We start from the raw sequence: 22,798 nt of genomic DNA, 5'->3' as shown, positions 1-22,798 counted from the left end.
CGTTTTATATATTTTTTTTTTTTTAAACATTGAGCGTTTGTATTTTTTTTAAATTATAATTTATGAAAATATTTACAAATAACTTATTGTTAAAACCATGATAGATAACATGGATGGAATATTTTCTTAGTATGAAAATATGTCTACATTTAACTTTTTTTTCAAGTCATAAATTGAGGCCTAGTAAATTTTATAAATAATAATAACTACAAAATCTCACTTTTCTGATACTAATTAAATAATTTATGTAGATATTTTTTTAATCATTGATTTATATTTTTACCATAAACATCACTATTATTATTTTAAGTATTTGTGAGTTCAAACCAACGTAGTGTCTATTTCCAAAAAAAATAAAAAATAACCAGAACTTTTTTTTATAAATATTAATTTTATCTTAACAATTCGGAAAAATATATTCATATTTTTTTTTTTTTAACAACTATCCTATTCATTATAAAGTATAAAGTATATAAATAAATATATACACAGAAAATGAGTTATTGTCCAAAATGAAGTTCGTCAAACTCCGAATTTAGATTTCGTTTAAACTCAATAATTTAATTTGAGATCTAAATATAAAAAATAATAATAATAATAATAACGAAGGATTAACTTATGAATTTTTAAATTTAATAATTTGTCACATGTATCAGCTAAGGACTAGCTCAAAAAAAATCTACAGAATTAGCAGTAGCTCCAAGTTCTTAGATTTAAATTTTCATGATCCTGAAGTTAACAGACAATTAGCAATTTTAAGATTTTTTTTTTTCTTTAACAAGTCAATTACAAAAAAAAAAATTAAAAATATGCACATGTAGGAAATCTAAAAAACTGCATGTGCAATTTTTTAAAATATTTTTTTTTCTGTAATTTGACGTTTTTAAAAAAATCCATAAATTATAAGACATCGGTTAACTCCAGTATCATAAATTTGCCTCATCGATTATTAATCATTAATGATATTTATGTTAATATTAATATTAATCCACAACTTAGTTCTAATTTTTTTTTTTTTTTCTTATAAAATAGTCACTCGCTTATCATTAATTTCTACAAAATAAAATTAGTAGCTATTGAAAAATATATAAGTTTAGTATTTTTTTTTAAATAAATCCTACATACTTATAAATATATTATTCATAAATACAATAAATGATATTGCGAATGCATGAGATACTTATATTTTTTCTCGTTATACTGAAGACGTAGTAAAACACTTGTATAATAATAAATTATATGGTTTACATATAAAGTACAATGGAGTAAGAAATATATAAGTTTGAAGGTATACAATATAAAAAAATATGTGATATATATACGAGGTATTTAAATCAACTTCTAGTATTTCTGTTAAATTCTTCGCTCAGTGCCTCAAAATCAAGTTCAGTATCCAAATTAGTATTACTGCTTATTAAATTACTATCTAAAATATTATCAGGCATTATATTTTTAAGTCTTTCAGATACCAGCTCATCAACCAGACGTGTCTGATCAACCAGCTGCAATTGTTCAACTAATTTTTCATCAATCATTAAATTTTTATCAATAACTCCATTACTACTAAGTAAATCTAGATCATAATTTGTTATTTTATTAATATCTATATTATCAGTACCAACAAATAAATTACCGTCGCAATTATTTGTCATTATCGGTACCACGCTCTCATTTATTATCGTTTGTAAATTTGAAAATTTACTAAGAATATCTTTATTATCAGTACCGTTACTATTAAATGCCTCTGTTTTATTACATTGATTACCAGTATTGTCATTTGCCGACGACACTGTTATTATTTTGGGTATTATCTTTTGAAAACCTTTTGTAAATGTCTGGGTATTTATAATATTACTGCTACTAGTACTGATACTAGTATTAGTACTGCTACTACTAGTACTACTACTATTACTACTAGTACTCTCGTTACAATTATTCTGTGCTGTATTATCAGTGTAATTATTACCTTGTAATTTAAAACTTTGTGTTGAATTTTTCTGCTGATAAGTACCGACACTGCCGTTTTCTAATTTAACAAAACCAATTTGTTGAATTGGCTCTAATTTTATAAATGCTTGAGTTAAATTATTATCTAGTTTAGATTGTTCGTAATTATTATCTAATTTTGTAAAATCTGATGACGTTGATACTGATGATGAGGTTGATAATGTTGATAATGATGACATTGATGATTGGCTGTTGGTGATGTCCAGTTTGCTGCCATTCAAACGAGTAAATCCATCTTTGGCGGGTTCTAATTTTTTGAATGAATCCTTCGAAGTATTTATCTGAATTTTTTGAAACCCAGGATTATCTAAGATCTGACTTTGAATTTCTGGATTCGATATAAGTAATTTTGTTGACACATTGTTTGATTTGCTTATACTGTCTGATGTGCTGACGGGACTTGAGTTTCTGGGCATTAATGTCAATGCAGTGAGAACTTCTGGGCAGTTTGTACTGACGGGTTCGAACTTACGGTCAGTAAGAAAATTAGAAACGTTGACATTAATATTGTTGTCGCCAAAGTGATTTAGACGCTCGTCGATGTTTTCTTTCCCGTCATCGTTGTCTAATTTGGGTATTTTAGCGGGAGGTTCATCGTCTGTTGAAGTTGTAAATGACGTGTTGTAAAATTGATTGGAATTTTTAAATATTTCATCATTGACGTTGTAATAACCAGGTACTAATCCCAGTGTGTCGCATAGCAAATCATCATTTAATTCAAGAACGTGTTCATCTTTATCGTCATCGTCATTTTCCGGTGACAGCATTGTGCTGACTCTCTCACGCGCAGTATCAACTAAACTTTTTAATTCACTGAGAAATGTTTTCAAACAATTGTCTGACTTAATAACCATGAGATCAAATAATGATTGCGCATTTAAAACTGGTTTAGCAGCTATTTTAAGTATCTCTTTACTATCACATGCAGCTAATGCTTCTTGTAATTTTATTTGCCGTCTTTCTGATTTAGCTTCCGGAGTTATGTAGGCCCAGGGACCGCGTCGTTTGCCTTTGCGTTTGAACTGATCTTGGGGATATTGCGGCGACTGTTTTAGCTCGGGCTCCACAGTCAGCGGCGGAAGTTGCTCAGGACTACCGTGATCTGGGTGTAACTCAAAGTGCTTGGCCATCCGCGTCCTTCCTAAATAAATTTTACTACACGTGGGGCAGCGGAAGTGATCAGATATTTTACGTTTGGGACCTTCGTAGCCAGTCAGTAAATCCTTGGCGGCTTCTTCAGAGTCAATCTTATCAGTACTGACGCAGTAGTCGCTGTACCCACCGTCAGAATCATCTAAATCAGGTTCCATAAAGTCTAGATGATGGAGATGCTTGTAGTCACGCACGATATGCTTCGGTGGTCGGGACAGCCGGCCAGAGCGTGTTCGCGCCACGTGTTTCTTTCGTTCGTCCTAAATTATTTGCACTTATTATTATTTTATTTATTCAAACAATAATTTTTTATAAATATTCTATATTTTAAATACTCTACCTTTGCTTCCTCAGAGTCGTCTTCTACTATTATAGATTTTGTTGGTTTCTTTTTAGGTCTGCCTCGCTTACCACCACGAGTTTTTAACAAATTCATGGGGTTTCTAATCCTCAGATCTAATTCTTCTGGGAATACGACTCTACAAAACCCGGATAATATTTATTTTAATTATTAATTATCATTATTATAATAATAATTTTTTTTTTTTTTTTTTTTTTTTTTTGACAAATACAAACCTATAGACTATTTTTTCATTTGGAATAGAAGACTCTTGACTTCGTTGCTGTAATACATGAGCAATTTGTTTCAATTGTGACTGTGTTAATTTTTGTGAGCTAAAAAATAAAATTTTAATAATTAAATTGATCAACAAATGAATGTAAGGCAGAGAACTAGTACCCGATCAGGAAACTAGTACTCGATCACTTCATGTATTTGTATATCTATATTTAGTCAAATTTAGTAAGTATAGATATACAAATACATGAGTGATCGGGTACTAGTTCCCTGATCAGGTACTGAGTCTCTTACCTTAATTAAAAAAAAAAAAAAAATACATGATACTGAAATTAGCCGACGTTTAATAATTTTTGAATTTTTTTTTCAAACATGCTATAAAAAAAAAAAAAAATATTTAAAAAATTGCACCTACAGTTTTTTAAATTTTCTACGTGTGCTCATTTAAAATTTTTTTTTTTTCTAATTGATTTGTTGAAAAAAAAAAAAATCCGAAAATGTTTAGTTGTCTGCTAACTTTAGTATCGTAAAAAAAAAATATATATATGTACCTATGAAAAGTATGACCTTGTTGAACAATTTGAATAGGATTTTCATTAGAACCTAATGGTTTAGCTAAATCAGACTGTCCAGCAGTAACTGAAGAAAACGTTCCCATAATTTTTGACTTTTTATTATTTACTTTATTCAATACCGAGTTATTTGGTTTCTTACCAGCATCATTACTCTGCACGCGCTTAATGTTATTCATAGACAAACTCTGCGGTACCATTTTGACAATTCTCTGTAAATTATCACCACCATTTAATGCACCAGAAATATTCTGTGAGCTAATCGCTGCAATATTTTGCTTAGGAATCACCACTTTTGGCTGTGGCTTAAGTATCGAAACCGGTGTAGACACACAAGTGCCATTTCGTTGCAACAATCCGCTCTGATTTATCGTTTTGAAAGTCTGCTGCGTTTTAATACGCGTACCAGTTTGAAAAGTCACCCCCGAATTTGCTGAATTTATCGGCAGCTTCGTCGGGGCCGTCGGTTTTCCAGCACCGGCTTTTAAAACTTGCGGAGAAAACTGCACCGACTTGGATGTAAACAATCCCGTAGATATTTTATTGTTGCTGATTAAACTATTAGCTGACGTCAATTTTCCAGTTATTATTTCCGTACTTTTACTAATTGCTGTAAATTGCTGAGCATTATCTTCTTGGATACCAGCAACACGTGGTAGCAAACGTATTTGTTGTGCGTTGCCTAGATTTTGTGATCTCGCACCATTTGCTATTAAATTATTGCCATTTTTAATGTTATTATTATTAGCACAGCTAGTGGAATTGTTGATACGTTGATTTGAAGAATCGCAGGTTATTATTTGCGGAGTTAATAACTGTGCAGACAATGAATTATTATGTACGATTTGTGAAGCAACAGACGTACCTTTAAATATATGAGAATTAAGTAGTGTTGATACTTTAGGAAGTAAAATTGAATTCTGATTAAGTTGATGTTGATTACTATTAGAATTACCAGACGTATTACCACTAGTATTTAATTTATTAGAAACTAATCGTATACTTTTACCAGTTTTCAAAATTGTCTGAGCTGGTTTTATAATAAATTGCGATGATGGGAATACAACTGGTAGCTTTTGCAAAACTTGAGGAGCAGATGACGTAACTGGAGACGGATAATTCTGACTATTTCTATCAACGGTCAATTGAATTTCGTTGAAATTATTTGTTATGTTAGGATCTAGATCCGACTTTTTAGAAGAATCTGAATCAGCAAACAAGGCCTGGACATTTGTCTGGGCATTATTTTCAAATTCATGAATTAAATCAATTGATTTACCACCTGGACTATTGATATCGCTGATAGTTATCATTTTGCTGGCACTGTCGGCATCATGTCCGTCCAACTTGTTATCAATTGACCATCTCGCAGTCTCGTAATCAATCGTTTCAGGTGTTTCTGGTGATGCTGTGGATTTAATATTATTAGTATGGGTATCGTGGTATTCATTTAGTCCGTTATTTTGATACTGATGTTGCGGTGGTTGATAACTCAAATCATCAGATTGATCATCGGCACAGGAATCAACCTCGAAATTTAAATTCAATTCAGCAGCCTGGGCTTGGGTGAGATGAATTGTATGCGAAACATCACCATCAGTTAAAAATGTTACGAATTCATGGTCATCATCATTTATAACTTCTTGGAATGCACGTTGAAGTAAATCTGTAGTATTACAAGTAACTCCGTTTGTAAATACTGAGGAATTTGCTATTTCAGCCATATTTACACTTAACTTTTAATTATTATTTATTAATTTATATATTTTATCACCACCATTTTATTTATTTAAATTATTATTTTGTTATTTGTGATGTTGATTTTTATTTCCCTTTTAACTATATATTTATAGAGTTACTTTACACGTTTTCGCGCAAACAGAAAACATCAGATACCTTTGAAGTTGTTTGGTTATGTTATATATTTTTTTTTTTTACATTTGTTACTTACTTCAATTAACTTGGTCGGTAATGAGAAAATTTATTTTACTGGCAATTGATATTTTTATTTACTATAAAAAAATAATAAATGACACTGAAGTTAGTCATGAGTGTGAATGTAGCAGACATCAAACAAATTTTAAATTATTAAAATAATAAAATTAAATTTAAAAAAAATGCGCGTTTAAAAAATTTAAAAATTAATAAGTGCATTTTTATAAATATTATTTTTTTAATTATTTGTAATTTTAAATTTGTTTGATGTCTACTACATTCACACTCATAAGTTAGCCGACGTCTTATAGTTTTATGAGCGTGAAATTAGCTGAAAATTGGCAATTTTTTAAATTTTAAATAAATAAATAAAATGTAAGAAGAATGGAAATTTAAAAATGCGTACTTAGAGAATTGAAGAACCAGTTCACGCATTTTTTTAAATTTCATTATTTCAGTTGATTTATTTATTTATTCAAAATCTATAAATTATCTCATATCTTCTACATTCACACTCATAATAATTTAATTTTTATTCAAACTGATAAATTATAAAAAAAATGTTTTTTAAAAATCGCGCGTAGTTTTTCAAATTTGCTACGTGCGCATATTTTTTTTGCAACTGATTTTTGGAAAAAAAATCCAAAAATAATTAATTGTCTGCTTACTCCAGGATCATAAAAATAAAAAAAATTAAATGTCATGGGTATGAATGTAGCTGACAATTGTCAGTTTTAAAAATTTTCGAATAAGTGAATTAAATTGAAATCGAATAAAATTTAAAAAATGCGCATGTATAGAATTTGAAAATAAGTATGTGAGTTTTTTCTATTTTTATATTTTTAATTCTTCTCTCCTTTCTCTCCTCTCTACATTCACACTCATAAAGTCCTGGTCTTTTAAAAAATTTGGCACCTTTTACATAAATTATTTTATCATGAGTGTAAATGTATCAGATATGAGACAGTTTGAAAATTTTATATAAATACATGAATTAATTAAAATAATGAAATTTGAAAAAGTGCGCGTACTGATTCTTCACTTATCTAAGTGCACATTTATTAATTTTTTTTTCCATAATAATTTAAATGTATAAATTTTAAATAAAAAACAATATCCAATAAATAACATTTTTAAGTTTTTTAATTTTTTAAATTTCATCACAAAATAAAATTACATCAATTGATTTGTCATCTTGTAAATTCGTTCCATTAATTTTCCCATAGTTGGGTTCAACGTTTACATCAATATATATTTTCCAACACGATATTCTTTAAACTTAAATCTCATAACGTTTATATTCAAACGTTTATATAAAAAAATAATTGTGCTTTCTCACCGTTCAATACATAAAATATGTATAACTATCGTAAAATATATCACAGTTTTATCAGATCATTAATTGTTGACAATGGTAAGGTCAAATGATAATGGACCAGTAGATAATGATCATGTAAAACTGTAATATGTTGTTCATATATTTATTCAATACATTATATTATATATTTATTTATTTCATTGAAGTTTAAACTTAAACTTTTAAATATTTTGACCGTCATAATCAATCTCCATTGTTATTAATTATAGATATATTAATAAATATTTCTTAAATACATAATCACATACTTTTTCAAGTCAATATATTTCATTGGTTATTTCAGTAATGCGTTTAAAACATGTTTAATAACATGAAATTTCTCTAACTACTCGACTGAAACTAAACGCAATCTGTAGTATTAATAATAGTAATTAAAAAATGAAGAAGAAATTTTCTGAACGAAAATATATCATTTAATTTAAGGCCCATAAGTAAAACTCCCGCCAGAAATAAGTTTATTATTTTTCAATCAAATTATCAATGGCGTAACTTTTAAATAAACTTTTTCCTTTGATACTTATGGGTCTTAAATATTATTTAGTCAACAATACTACACCAGCAGTAACAAAATTTCATTTCACTTAAAATAAAAAAAAAAAAAATAGACATCAGCAGTTTATTGCTATGAAAGTAAAAAAAAATCTAATTTGTTAAAAAAAATTTTTATTAAAATTACAGTGATGAATTGTTTTTTTTTTTATTTTTTATCCAATTTTGAGCGTTGAAAATTCATTTCAGTATCTCTAAATTTGACCTTGTCATGCTTTAAATAAAAAAATCTTAATATATAAGATTTAATAATTCATAAAGTAACAAAAAGTATGAGTCAAATATCATAAAAAAAAAATCATCCAATTTAAACTAAAATAAATTATTAGCTTTTTTTAAAATATTATGCTCCTAATTAACATTGTTCATTTCATTATAAATCAACAAAAAGTCTCGGACATTAAAACAAATAAATTTTCAAGAGAGAGTAGAATATACCCAAGATTTAACGTTCGAGTGTGGGGATCAGCAGTTCATTGTCTGATCTGATCGCTTATTTAGTCTATAAAGTGATTCAAAGTTTTGAACAACAACACAAACTCGTCATTAATTATTCTTGTACTAAAAAATTGAAAAATATCGTGCAAAAAATTCGACATTAATTAAAGTAATAATTTCTGCCGCATGATTGCAACGTCGGAAATCAGCTTTCTGCCGACGTTTCTCAAATTTTCCAGTCGACGTCTTCAGGGCTAGACTGCTCCGATATTAATATCGGGGAAACCTAGCCCTGAAGATGCAAACTGAAATGTTTGCGAAACGTCGGCAAAAAGCTGATTTTAAAGGCTGCTATGATCTTTCAGTCAGTTAATATTTTAAACAAAATAATAATAATAATAATAATAATAATAATAATAATAATAATAAATTTTTGTTTCAAAATAATAGATAATTAACGTTCTGCAATATTTTCCAAACATTATTTGTTATATCACGTCTATTATGACATTAAAAACTTCAATTCATAAATTATCGTCAAGTACTAAGACTTGTAAGGTATAAGACCTAATACCCGAACCTAGTACTCGATCAAAAAACGATTACCTGATCAAGTAACTAATACACGTTCAGGAAACTAATACTTGATCGAAGAACTAGTACCCGATCAAGTAACTACTACACGTTCAGGAAAGATCACAAATACATGAGTGATCGGGTACTAGTTCCCTGATCGGGTATTGGACTTCTTACTTTACTGGAAGAAAAAACAAAAATTAACATCAATATCGCAGAAACTTAAACATTAATATAGATATGAAGACTTTGATAGAGCACCAAATTATCTACTACATTACATTAATAGATAAAAAATTGTCCGGATGATACGATATAAAGCAGACAATCTAGCTTCTCTTGCATTACTACCTATGCCAACATCTGAAAACTCCGGAGTAGTTTTCAATTTAATTACAACTCCATAATTTTTATTATCCGAAGTTTTAACAAGAGCTTCTTCCTTTTCAATATTTAAAATAGTACAAATTTTATCAAGCACAATTGACAGTTTATCAATATCATTTTTTATTTTTTGTAGATCTAGTGTTTGATAAAATTCAAAAAAATTTCTTTGCTGAATTTGATCAAGAGAGCTTTTTAAATAAGAATGATAATTTGAGAGTTTTATTTTTTTAGGATCGGACATTATACTGTGACTTTTAGTTAATTTAGGAAATAACGATAATGCTTTTTCAATCGCGTGTTGAGTAGAAGCAGGTGAATCGATCGATAATTCTCGCGAGTTACATGCGCTAGTATTTTTACTATTGCTATCATTTGCATTAACAACTTGCATTTCACTGCTGTCGCCTACTATTTTATATTTTTTTTTTTCATCCTCTGACATATTTTTTAATTCGTCATACATTTTTCTAGCGCATTCGTACTTGGCTTGTTTTTTTTTACCATTCGATGCACCTTCAACTTTGTAAGTCCCTAAAGTACAAGTCATTTTGAAATTCGAGTGACCCTGAGCATAACTACCTTCACTGTAACTCGGTAGTACATATTTGTTTTTCACACAAATTTCCTGGAATCAAATAGAATGAATTATTAAAACTCTTCAAATATTTAAATTTAAAACGAAAACAATGCAAGTTAGATTTTATTCAAAATTTCTGCTTACACTGCAAACTACTAATTGCATCACTAAAATATTTTAAATAATAATACTGTTAATTAAATTACTTGTAATGCGCCAATAGGATTAAATTCCCGTGAATAATCCGATGAACAATTTGAAGATGGGCTGCCAGTTGACCCGAGGGATTTCCTCTCGGGTGTTGAAAATGATTCTTCAGAATGCCCATATTTTATTCCACAATTGTTTTGATTTAACAAAATAATCATGTTTTCAGCTGATCTATGCTTTGCAATTTGTTTGCTATTAGCTTCACCAAGAGCTGTGTAAGGTTGTTTTTTGACATCGCAGCTCACTCGAAATGTGAACGAGTGATTAGCTAATGAAGTGCTGACCATATCATATTTCGGTAGGGGATTGTTATTTTTTTGCAAGTATTCTTGCAGAATTGAAATCGGATTTGTACTCATCTGTTTTAACAAACAGAAATTTATGTTCAATTAATAAATAATATTTTATGTTAAGTAATTACATTATTGACTAAATTACTACACAGATAAAAGTATTTTTTGGCGCAAAAAATTTTTACTTGCCCAAAGGAAATTTTTATTCCCGGAGAAATTTTTTGCATTATGAATTGAAAACGAAAATTTTCTTGGAGCGAGGAAAAATTTTCTTGCGTCAAAAAATGCGTTTTTTGTGTAGTTACTTGCTTACTAACAAATATTTGAATTTATCAAGTAGAATAAAAGTAATTTAATTGTTACTGAACGGGTAACAAAAAATTTAAACATTTAAGTACGGAATTTAGTAAATAGAATTTGTAATACTGTGCTAGAAAGTTATTTTTAAATTTTGAATCGAAATTTTTACGTAAAATAATTTTCAAATTATTATTGCTACGAGTTTAATGGTAAATTCTCAAGTTACTTAATAATTTTCTTCCTCTTTTTAATAAAACAGTTGAGCAATAAAATAAAATTTTAATTATTTTACTTATAAATAATGACTAGTAATTAAAATTTAAATTATGAAACGGATTAAAAATTCGAAATGAATGCAGAGCAACTTCTGGATTACTTTTAAAAATTTATGATCTTGGAGTTAGCAACAATTAAAAAAAAAAAACTAAAAATATGCACATGTAGGAAATTTTAAATACTATAGGTACAATTTTTTGAAATATTTTTTTTTTTTAATTTATCATTTTTATTATAAAGATTTGAAGGAAGAGTAACTGAACTTTTATTTTTATCAACGCTATTCCTTAGAAAAAAAAAATCTTATCTACGTGTTTTGATGGTCAGTATGTTGAAGCCTGTTTACTCCAGATAAATATTATTAATTTTATGAGTCTATTTTAGAGAGAAAATAATATCTGTGAGTATGAACAAACTAATAATCAAAATATATCAGGAATTCAAATCTCTGTGGTATAATTCAGTAATTCTCAGAATTTTCACCCAGAGATAGTGTTATCTCATAAAACATAATAAAAAAATGTATATAAAAAAAAAAAGTATCTCTTAATGTCTAGAAAACAGCAAAAAAATTTCTTTTTCTTTTACTCTAAAAATAATGAAATTTGAAAAGCAAGTAAACTTTTTTTTTCTTCCTTCTTGGCTATCGTCCTGATTGGACCACATGCCACTAAGCAAGTAAATTCATAAATGGCTGAAGTGTCAAATTTGGTGACAATAGAGCACTATTTCTCTGCTTCGCGTTCGAGGTGTGCAATTTAAATGTTCTATTATTTTTTATCTCTAAATTTATTAAAAAAAAAAAAAAATGAATCCAATAATTGTTAAATTTAAAAAATATCTTATTATAAAAAACAACAAATACACTTATTTTAATTTTTTTAAATAATCAAATTATCATTTTCTTTAAAAAAAAAGTGCAAGTAAAAATTTCATAATAAAAAAATAATTTTTGATAGAGAAAAAAAAAATAAACAAATTATTACCTCGGTAATTTGATGAATAAATCCAATAAACAAATGAATACACTGATATTTTGTAATTTTTTTAGGATGACGCAATAGATTTTTTTGTCCGGACGATATCACTTCTCAAAACACCATCTCGTACTGACTTATTTCCCCATATTTACTTGGACTTTATAGGTACTCAATTTCTCACTATTCCCGATTGCCAGTGAATACAAATGACTGCAGCATGCCGATGCCGTATTTAACAATACCCATTCTCAAGAGGATTACGTGTCGTTTCGGGATTTGCCTCCACACTCTGTCAAACTCTCTCCAGGGATGTTTACAGAAAGACCGGGGAAGACCATAACAAAACGTTGCTATTTTCTGCACATGATCAGAAAATCATCTAGTTATTTTTTACACTTAAATAAAATAAAAAACTATTTTTGCGTTACTTATAAAACTATTTTTAATTTTACCATCACTTAAAATTTAGCCCTCTACCCTCTACTACGTTACAGTACCAAAAAAAAAAGAACTCATGTACACTGAGTTGTATTACATCAGTTTCCAATTACAACTTTTCTATTTATCTTATTGGCCATGATGTTGTTAAAGGTTATGAAATTTAAACCATGAAAATATACAAATTAAAGATATATTTTCATTGAACGGATTTGTGGAAGGAAAACTTTTTATCAACAACTTTATGCCAACTTGAAAATAATTCGAAGAAATAAATAAATAATTTTTCAAATTTATTAATTAATTTCACGACTAGTTATTTTTTACAAGTAATAATAAACTATTTTAAATTATTTGAGGTGAAATTTTTATCAAAACCTTTTTTTTTTCTTTCATGAAAAAAATTTACGTACAATTTATGCTTAAAAATTATATTAAAAGTAACAGATTCAAAAAAATTTTAATTTTTGAATCAACAAATGTTTAAAAAATTTTAGAAGCGTAATGGAGCTGACAACTGTCAATTTTAGAATTTTTGAATCAATAAGTATATTAAGCAAGTAGAATAAAAATTTAAAAATGCGTATTATTATAAATAAAAATTAGTATGCGCATTCTTTTAAATTTCATTATTTTAATTATTTAATTTATTTATTTATTGAAAACTTAAAAATCGTCTCATAGCTGCTACATTCACACTCATAAAAATTATGATACTGAAGTCACTAATAATTTTTGGACTTTTTCAAAATCGAATGGACTTTTTCAAAAATGTGAATCGAATAAATTTTTAAAAATGGGCATTTATATAATTTGAAAATCGGTACAATGTGCATTTTTTTAATTTTCGTGTATTTAATTTTTTAATTCGTAATTCAAAATTTGTCTCATATCTGTTACGTTCACACTCACAAAAATTTAATAATTAAAAATACCAATAACTTTCTAAAATATTTAATGTCTAAATTTTAAATAATTAAAAAAAGTAAAATATGACTTTTTTTCACAAAAAAAAATACATTTATTTATTGGGTACATGAAAAAAAAAGTTTGTAACAAAAATAAATGAAAAGTAATAAAAGCGCGCGGTAAAAATTAGTTCGAAGAGTCTCGTTAATGTTTTGTAGAGAGTGCGCACTTTATGTTCCTGTATAATATTCGATATACCAGATACCAAATACAGATACCTACAACATAACTAAACATTAAATGTTGGTTCGTTTGCTTTACACTTTCCATTCCACGCCATGACGAAAAATTCACGGAGTAGGAGTATTGTGGCTGTGACAGGTCGGTCGTCCAACGGTGAGATTACCTAATAATTCGATCAATAAAAAAATAAAGATCATTTGGTATATAAATATTATTATCCGAGGTTATTTTCTTACCCAGGATGTTGTAGCTCTTGTTCATAATAAACTTGACAAGACAACGATTGTGTATACGTTATTATTATTTTTTATTTTAATGTTGTATTTGTGTCGTGTCTGTGTCTGTGTGTAAGTCCAAGTGTTGGTTAATTGTGGATACGAAATAACGCCAAAGTAACGCGTGCAAATTGTACTTTATTAAAAAACAAAAAGATAAAAAACATATTAAATAACTTGTCAGTTATGGAGGTTGGTTTTATTTTATTATAACTATTATTATTATTATTTTTGGTAATCACCATGTGTTATTTTTATAACACTCATACTAGTATTAACCACCACCAGTAGGTAAATGTTTGTATAAAAACATTGAATCAAAACATAAAAATAAAAATAAGTTTTGATTAATTGTGTTGGTGAAATTATATATTTTATTTATTAATTTTTTATGAGTGTCAATGTAACAGACATGAGAAATCTTATAAATTTTGAATAAATAATATCCGAGTGTAAATGTAACAGACATACGACAATTTTTTAATTACATATAAAAAAATTAAATAGTCAAAACAATGAAATTTAAAAAAATGCGCATACTGATTTTTCATTTTTCTAAATATGCATTTTTTAATTTTTATTATTTTTACATTTTATATATTTATTCAAAAGTTTAAAAAAATTGACAATTTTCAGCTACTTCACACTCATAATTTTTTTCCTGCATGATAAATTCATTAATTATTTATTATTATTATTATTTTGTCTGTTGCAGATTGATGATGAGTGTTCAGCTGGTGGTGATTCAAATGCTGAGGAAGAAGAAGATGAAGAGTCTTATCACGGATCAAGAAGTAATACATGTACTAGTAGTTCAAGTGGTAGCAGTTCGTCATCAGACAACACTGATGACAGTGCCGATGATCATGACACTACTGGTTCTGAGACACATAGTTCTGGTGATGATGATGAAGAAGATGATGATGAGGACGATGAAGATGAGGATGACGATGATCAAGATAATTCTCATCAAATCCCAGATGAAAGTGTTGATGAAGTTGTATGTAATTTATTTATCTACATATTTTCTATCTGTTATTTATTTGTTTGTTTATTTTTAGAGATGGGAAACGTGCATTGCTGCGAGAAGTAAAATAAAATTACCTCAAGATCTTTGTGAGCATTCGTCTATTTTTTATGAATTGCTCGACTATCCTAATATTTGGCATGATTGTTTAACTCAAGAGCAACGTGATTCGCTGACTCGGTATTTGCCAACTTTTCCTAAAGATTGTGATGTAGCGGCTGAGCAAGAAAAAACTTTAAAAATGTTATTTCAAAGAGAAATCAACAGGTAATAATATTTTTTTATTAATTAATAATAATATTACACTGTCAAAAATCGGAAGCGAATACGGACTTTATTTCAATCCGAATTCACTCCCTCGGAATTCCGGAGTTGTAAAAATAATCACTCCGCATGTGGAGTGAATAGGAATTTTTTTACGGGCGGAGTGATTTCGGAGTGACGTGGATTTTATTTCAATCTGTATTCACTCCAACCTGGAGTTTTAATACCTAAATAAATTTATACTTAATAAAAACAGCTGTTAATTAGAAACATAATTATTTCAATAAATAATTCATTCAGATGTTAATAATTAGACTTGAAATATTGTTTTTAGTTTATAAAATGTTTTAGCAACTCAATAAATTATAATTTCATATGTATAATACATAGTGAAAATATTAAATTATTGAATAGCTATAGTGACATAATTTTTATGGGAATATTTTATATTTCGGTACAATATGAAGTGTTATCTCGTGGTAGGGTTGATGTAAGTCATAAGACAGTTTGTGACTCAGTGGAATTTTATTAGTTAAAGTTTTATTATCAGCTGCTTGTAATTTTTAAAAATCATTTCGCGCGAATATATGAAAGGGAGCTCGTAATTATTTCCGTACTCAATATAAATTTAAAAATATCAAAGACCTAAGCTCACTATGAATTAGTAATTTTTTTTATAATTAATATTTTCCGAAACTCCCCTTTGGAATGAAATTCATTCCGAGGGAATTAAATCAATAAAAACTCATCCATTCCGCGTTCACTCCGCTAACTTTTTACAGTGTATTGATGTTATAAATTAAATATATAATAATAAATATAATTATAGGTTTGGAGTATCACCACTTGACTCATTTCATACTCATCTTTCGTCCGGTCACTTCAGACCAGACATAAGAAGAATGAGACGTTTGGTTCGTAAAGCTCAGAAAAGAAGATTACTATTTGAAGAACGTAAACGTACATATGAGTTGGCAAACCAGTTGTTCAAATCACGAGAAAATTTGTTACTTAATGCCTACAAACAGGGTTTCAGTCAACCAACGTCGCACCGAATGTCAAAATTGCATTGGCGTAAACCGACACCAGCTATTCTGGAAGAAAAAACTCAAATGCGTTATTTAGAAGAATTGAATGCCGTTAAAACTGAGCTGGGTATTGCGCGATTCGCAGATACGACCTCAGAGAATGAAGAAAGTTATCATCAGTTTCAAACCCCGAATGCTAAGCAAAAGAAGAAACGAAAGAGTACGGGAATTCAGGCAACTCAGATGCGTACAAATCATTTAAATAACGATGATGAAGACATACGGCCAGTTTTTTCTACGCTTCAGCGTGAAGAATTTACACCCAATCCTTCATTTCTTGTTCGTGAAATAAATGAAGATTCGTATCGCAATATGCTGATTGCTCATAAACGACGAAGAGCGCGGCAAGATGTTCATCCAGAGTTAAATACTCAAGGTATTGTTCTGGCTGAATTAACTCAGCGCGCTCAAGTAGGACAGAAACATAAATTAACATTTAGTAATCCAGTGCGTATTAATTCGTCCAAGAAACGGGTTAAAGTTGAACCAACTTTGTGTCCGCCTGTGATACCCAATAAATTAATTCCAACTAGCTCACCAATTAAAACTGAGCTTGATAATAGCAATAATTATATATATAATACACTCGAGGGCAATAATCACGTGTTTAATAAAGAGATTGAGCCAAAAGTATGTCAAGAAATAGTTCGTTCAACAAATTTCATGCCTGTAAAAATAGAACCTACGGATTCTTATGACATAAGTCCGTCACCACCTAAGAAAAAAGTAAATGCTGTCACTCCAAAGTACATTAAGCCAACAATTGTAACTCCGGTATCGATAGCAGAAACATTGCCGCCACTTCCGGAAATAAAAAAAGAGTTAGAAGAACTGGATTATATGAGAACGGAAATAAAGTCAGAATTTATATTACCGGATGATACCAATATTCCAAGTGAAGAAGAAGAAGATCTTCATAGTAAGAAAGAACTTGACTTGGAGAATATTGATATGATGCAGATACCAATACAGCTGGGTGACGGCATTGATATTCTTGATGATGTACAGTGCGAAGACAATCGTGTTATAGGTTTGCCGGATAAAAACATATCGATCACTGCTGAGGAAGAAGATATTAGAATAAATGGCAGTGGTGATTTAATGCAAGAAACTCACACGTGTTTCTTTTCGCTTTTAAGAGACGCGTTTGTTTCGAAAGGCGAGTATCGGATGAACACAAATGAAGTTAAAGATGCGGTAACACTGTGGCAAAATAATCCTATATCTCCATTGAATGACTGGTACTCGCTGTCAAACTCTTGGTCAGCGTTAGTTCCATCAGCTCTGGGATTTCTCGCTGGTGAATTAGTTTGCAGTCAAGAACTAGATCATGGACAAGATCAAGAGTTTGTTCCTTACTTAGAGAACAAAGGTCGAGCCATTTATGCATGGATTGGCGCTGGCAGAGATTCGGACTCTCGATTATCAATTCTTTGTACTCAATTTTTACTGTATCGGAATGTACTCAGTACTCCTAAATTACCGTCAATTGTTGACACTGCACCAGTGATTGTTCCTGTAAAGACAACGACAGTTCCTGCGCTGTATGGCAACGGCAATAATAGCAATGGCAGTGGAACGAATAGTGTACGCAGTGGCAGTCCAGCTGTTGAGTCAATAGGAGATCCCGCGGCTCTGGCAGCTATGACGGAATCAGAACCACCGCGTGCACTGTGTCCTACTGACTGGAAAGTCCGTCTATCGACACCAGAAGAGCGTGAAGAATTTCAACGTCAGGAGAGACTACGTTATGCATCACCACACAAAGCATTTACATACAAAATGCACGGTTACGAGTCTGTTGTTGGTCCAGTTAAAGGTATTTATCAGCATAATATCGGTGCTGGTCTCACTAAACCACGTGGACACTCGTTACTGGTCGCGGATCGTCCAAATTTCGTTACTATTCTTGCCCTAGTTAGAGATGCGACAGCCCGATTACCTAATGGCGAAGGTACTCGTGCTGATATCTGTATGTTACTCAAAGACTCGCAATACATAAAAGAATACAGTCCAAGTGACGGTGAGAAATGTAATGAAAAAGATAATTATCTTAATTCGGTGGTGTCTGGTGCACTTGATCGGCTTCATTATGAGACTGATCCCTGTGTGCGTTATTACCCACGACGTAAAGAATGGTTGTATTTACATAGGGCGCGTTCAGAGTCTGAGTTTGAAATGTATCATCAGCAGCTACAAGGAGTGACCAAGACCAAGAAAAATCCCGGCGGTAATTCACGTAATAAAGCTGTGCAACCGAGTCACAAATTAATGAATGGGAAAGAACAATTGCCCAGTGGTATCAAAGAATTGACTCCGAAAAAAGAGAAAAAGGTTGCAGTGCAAACGCAGTTGATTATTAAAAAGGAACCACGAGTTATTCCGGAGGATAAAATTAGAATAGATCAATCAGTTTCTACTGAGCTACCTGTTACAAGTACAATTCCTACGGCAATTATTTCATCAACTGCATCTTTGGTAACATCTAGTGTACCTTCAGTTGTGTTTTCTACGCCTGCACCACTTCCGAGCCCGTTAGTTGAACGTGATACTGTTCCAGCAGTTGAAATAAAACCACAAATACCCGCACCGCCAATTCCTACGGTTAAAAAAATAAGTTCTATCAGTAGTAAGCCAGTGACTGTTGTGAAAACCGCAGCTACTCAGAGTTTATTGCAATCGAATCAACATTTTCCGCATCATCAAATTCAAGTATCGACTTCTGCTGGTGTACAGACTATCAGATTATCTGGTCCTTCGGTACTTCAGTCAGCACAGACTGTATCGGCTACGACGTCTAGTGCGGGAACGTCGACACCGAGTGTTACCGCGATATTTCCTACGGCTAAAATTCAAAATCAATCTCAGCCGACTGTCTTGACAAATCAAACGGGCAAAAGTATTCTTCAGAATGCCAACATTAAGCAGCAGCAGCAACAACAGCCCCAACAACAGCATGTATTGCCGGGTAAAACTTTGCTGGCTTCGCAAATAAAATTAGTGAGCTCCGGACAAATAAAATCGTTATTGACGAGCCATGGTCTCCAAGGTCCCACAATATTTATCAAACAATCATCACCATCAGCCACTCACGCGCAGCAAATACAGCAATTAAAGGTAAGTAATATTAAAACAATCGTAATAAATATAATTATAAACTAATATTTTAGCAGCAGCAGCAGCGGCAATTAAATCAACAGCTCCAACAGCGACTGGTAATAAGTCAACAGCAGCAGCAACAAATCCAGCAACAGCAGCAAGTCCAACAACAGCAACAACAGCAGCAGCACGTGCAGTTGCACCAGCAAACCCAACAATCACAGCAACAATCGCAGGCTCAACAAGCGACCATTCAGAGCCCAGGAATGCAACGAATAATAGCCCAAATTGGCGGTAAACCCATAGCTGTACAAATTCAACAGTCACCTCATCATCAACAGCAGCAACAAAAAATTCTTGCCAAAGTATTGAGCAGCGGAAGTGGACAGCTCATCTCCGTTGAAAGTTTACTCGCTCAGAAGGGCCTTAAGCTGGCGACGACAACTTCTCCTACGCAATTAAATCGTCAGGGTAAACCAGTGATTCAAACCCAATACCAGGTAATACTCTTATACTTTCTATTTTAAATAATTTTGTTTTAAGTGCGTCACAACTGTCGTATATAATTCCATTTAATTTATCAATGACTCATATCTACACTCTATCAACGGTTGACATCATTAAGTTATTGTCATTATTCATAGATAATTGATTATAAGTAATTGGTAATTACCTACGTCATTATCATTATTTATTTAATGTTCTAGATGGTGTCGCAAGCGCAAGGATCTCCAGGACAAACAAAAATAGTTATGAGTTCTCAGCAATCTTCAACACCGGGTGCTCAGACAGTGCGAATGGTTGCGGCTCAATTAGCGGGTAAACCGATTGTCCTTGCGAGTGCTAATAAAGGAGTCGTTACGGGACTAACTAGTGGTAACAGTGTCGTGCTCGGAAAGCAGTCGCCGCAGCAAGCAGGACAACAGCAGCCAATAATTTTACCCAGTCATATGTTGAACTTAAAAGCTCTGCACGGTTTGAAAGTCATACCGACACCCGCTGGTCTTAAGACTACCGGCACTGCTGTGTATGCCCGAGTCATCGCCCCGACGTCTATCACAGCCACTCAGACGACTGCTCAGCAGCAACATCTTCAGCAGCAGCAGCAGCAGCAACAGCAGCAACAACAGCAGCAACAGCAACAGCAACAAACGATTCAGACGACACAAACGACGAGAAATCCGTACAGCACACCGTGATAAAAATAATTTATAATTATTAAATTTATGTTTATAAATAATTGTACATATACAGTAGACCAGGTGTCCTTTTAATGTAAGGCTCAGTGAGCTTTAAGATCATTTTGCTACCAGTTAAAATAATAAATATATATTATTGTGGTAAACAATTCAATTAAAACCAAAAATAATGAACAATTGAGACAATTAGTGGGTGTGAGAAATTTTAAATATCAAGATTTAAAGTGTTTAGAATAAAAAAATAATTTTTTCTTTTAATATGACATGAAAAAATTTATTTACAAATGTGTGTGGTACATTGTGTGAATATAAAATACATTTTATCGCTCGGGTCAGAGACGATTTCGCAATATTATTTCAAAAGTATAAATAAAATCTTACGTATAAATAGTTTATTAAATTAACTATTGCACTCTTAGTAAAAAGAGATTGTTGAAATTTATTATTATTATATCAATCATTATTTCTTTATTTTTATGTTGTTTTATTTATATTTTTTTTTAACTAAGAAAATTTAATAAGTTATGAATTACTCTAGCAAAAGTACTCTATTAATAGATATTGTATAAAAAAATTTATCGATAAAAAATTATTGCTTTACTGTACTTGTGAAGCTGATATTTAATTATAAAAAAAAAAAAAAAAAAAAAAAAAAAAATTACTAGGTAGCAATCAAACTACCGCGTCTTTGGTCTCTTATCTGTGCATTCGGATCTATGTAATTTAGCATAAAATATCAGATCCGCGTTAATTAATAAGGTCACATTTATTTTCGAAGGAGAAACTTGAAATCCCGTTTTTTATTTTACTTTTTTTTCATTTAATTATTCATTAATTTAAATGTTCTCGGTTATTTATTTATTTAATCTCAACTTTTTCAAGTAAACTATCATAAATAATCTATCGAACTAACGAGTTTACGTATATTCTTTATATTGCTAAATATATATCATTTAATTAACACGAAAACGTTAAATGATAACTAAAAATGTCACACAATCGACTTTTGTATTTTAAAAAGCCTCGAGTTTTAAATTAAATATTATTTATTTCAAGTCTCTCTTGTCAATTAGTCAGTAATTATCATTTATAATCACTGTATTTATAACTTTTCTGAATTTTTAATGTCTTCAAAAATGTCTATCAAATTATTAACACCAATTAAATAACCGTCTTCGTGATTACCGACTTCCCACTCGGCGTCGTGTCGAATACTTGGCATCGTCGATGGTAGAGGCAGCGTCTTTGCGAAATCAATCATCCATACACCGGCATTTTTAGAATCATGAACAAAAAGAAGACTTGATCCGACAATTTCATGTGTTGCGAAGAAAGGTGAAGTTTTTAAGGTCGCTCTTATGGCCTTGAGACGTTGCAAATATTTAGGAACAGCATGCGGATGATTTTCAACGAAATATTTCAGGGCTTCTGTAACTTGTTCCCGAGTTTTTGTTGTCTTGAAATCCTTGGATGAACTACCATGAGTGAGTTTAACTCCTTCAACTCGGAATCCAAGGGTGGCAGTACTTGATATCGTCTCGCGCCAGACCATATATCTCGGTTTAGTAACACCCTGCAGTCTCTTCTCCTCCAAACTCGGTGCCGTAGGATCTATTTGGATCATTTTTTCGTACATGTCTTTCCGTAGCTTCGGGTGCTCTTTGGCTTTTGCCAGCTCGGACTCTAAGTAAGTTCGCACACCGACCTTGCAGTCCATCACACAGGGCTCCTCAAAGTCACCGAGTAAGTCTTGCAACTGCAAATACGATGTCACTATCGAGTTGCTGTTGCAAGTTGTGTCATCGGGACTTTTAATGTCTGATTCTTGATTCTGATGTCCCTCTTCTTCTCTTACGTCTAATACACCTTTGAACTCCGGCACGTATGGTCTTAATACGTCATTCATTAATAAACGGAAACAGGCTTCCTCTTGTAGACACAATTTTTTTAGAATCGTACCAGGTGTTGGACCGGCTCTAAAGTTACCTTGATGTCCTGCTAACTGTATCTACCATTTTAAAAAAAAATCAGACAATTAAAAATCAAAGT

The 22,798-nt window shown here is 30.9% G+C and overlaps 4 protein-coding genes across 9 annotated transcripts in view; 1 reads left to right on the top strand and 3 right to left on the bottom strand.

The window, feature by feature from the left end:
* Positions 1-249: 249 nt before the first annotated feature.
* LOC130669697 (uncharacterized) lies at positions 250-6,198 on the bottom strand. Of its 2 annotated transcripts, XM_057472717.1 has the most exons (5): positions 4,451-6,198; positions 4,288-4,375; positions 3,736-3,834; positions 3,500-3,638; positions 250-3,419 (listed from the first exon to the last, which is right to left on the bottom strand). In XM_057472717.1, exons 1-5 carry the CDS (start codon positions 6,030-6,032, stop codon positions 1,335-1,337), a joined length of 3,993 nt encoding a protein of 1,330 aa, XP_057328700.1. In that variant the 5' UTR covers positions 6,033-6,198; the 3' UTR covers positions 250-1,334. The 2 variants fall into 2 exon arrangements, with proteins under 2 accessions (XP_057328700.1, XP_057328699.1); XM_057472716.1 differs by having other exon boundaries at positions 4,288-6,197.
* Positions 6,199-7,368: 1,170 nt separating this feature from the next.
* On the bottom strand, positions 7,369-12,815 carry LOC130669950 (uncharacterized). 2 transcript variants are annotated; one of them, XM_057473114.1, is made up of 4 exons: positions 12,660-12,815; positions 12,214-12,564; positions 10,355-10,717; positions 7,369-10,196 (listed from the first exon to the last, which is right to left on the bottom strand). In XM_057473114.1, the coding sequence occupies exons 3-4, from the start codon at positions 10,715-10,717 to the stop codon at positions 9,462-9,464; spliced, it is 1,098 nt and encodes a 365-aa protein (XP_057329097.1). In that variant the 5' UTR covers positions 12,214-12,564; positions 12,660-12,815; the 3' UTR covers positions 7,369-9,461. The 2 variants fall into 2 exon arrangements, with proteins under 2 accessions (XP_057329097.1, XP_057329096.1); XM_057473113.1 differs by having other exon boundaries at positions 12,214-12,779.
* Positions 12,816-13,907: 1,092 nt separating this feature from the next.
* Positions 13,908-21,174, top strand: LOC130670241 (nuclear factor related to kappa-B-binding protein). Of its 2 annotated transcripts, none has more exons than XM_057473541.1 (6): positions 13,908-14,264; positions 14,788-15,072; positions 15,134-15,366; positions 16,193-19,568; positions 19,625-20,050; positions 20,258-21,174. In XM_057473541.1, exons 1-6 carry the CDS (start codon positions 14,259-14,261, stop codon positions 20,747-20,749), a joined length of 4,818 nt encoding a protein of 1,605 aa, XP_057329524.1. In that variant the 5' UTR covers positions 13,908-14,258; the 3' UTR covers positions 20,750-21,174. The 2 variants fall into 2 exon arrangements, with proteins under 2 accessions (XP_057329524.1, XP_057329523.1); XM_057473540.1 differs by having other exon boundaries at positions 13,909-14,264; positions 19,622-20,050.
* LOC130670243 (inositol-trisphosphate 3-kinase B) overlaps positions 20,995-22,798 on the bottom strand; it is a 19,282-nt gene continuing 17,478 nt past the window's right edge. For all 3 annotated transcript variants that reach the window (XM_057473542.1, XM_057473544.1, XM_057473543.1), the window contains one exon: positions 20,995-22,757. In XM_057473542.1, the coding sequence (XP_057329525.1) occupies positions 21,852-22,757 (906 nt within the window). In that variant the 3' untranslated portion in view covers positions 20,995-21,851. The remainder of the gene's footprint in view (positions 22,758-22,798) is intronic.

This window comes from Microplitis mediator, chromosome 6, assembly GCF_029852145.1.
Source record: "Microplitis mediator isolate UGA2020A chromosome 6, iyMicMedi2.1, whole genome shotgun sequence".
In the NCBI taxonomy this organism is placed as follows: Eukaryota; Metazoa; Arthropoda; class Insecta; order Hymenoptera; family Braconidae; genus Microplitis; species Microplitis mediator.
Note: the sequence above shows the minus strand (reverse complement) of the source record. Positions and strands in the feature narration are given on the sequence as shown.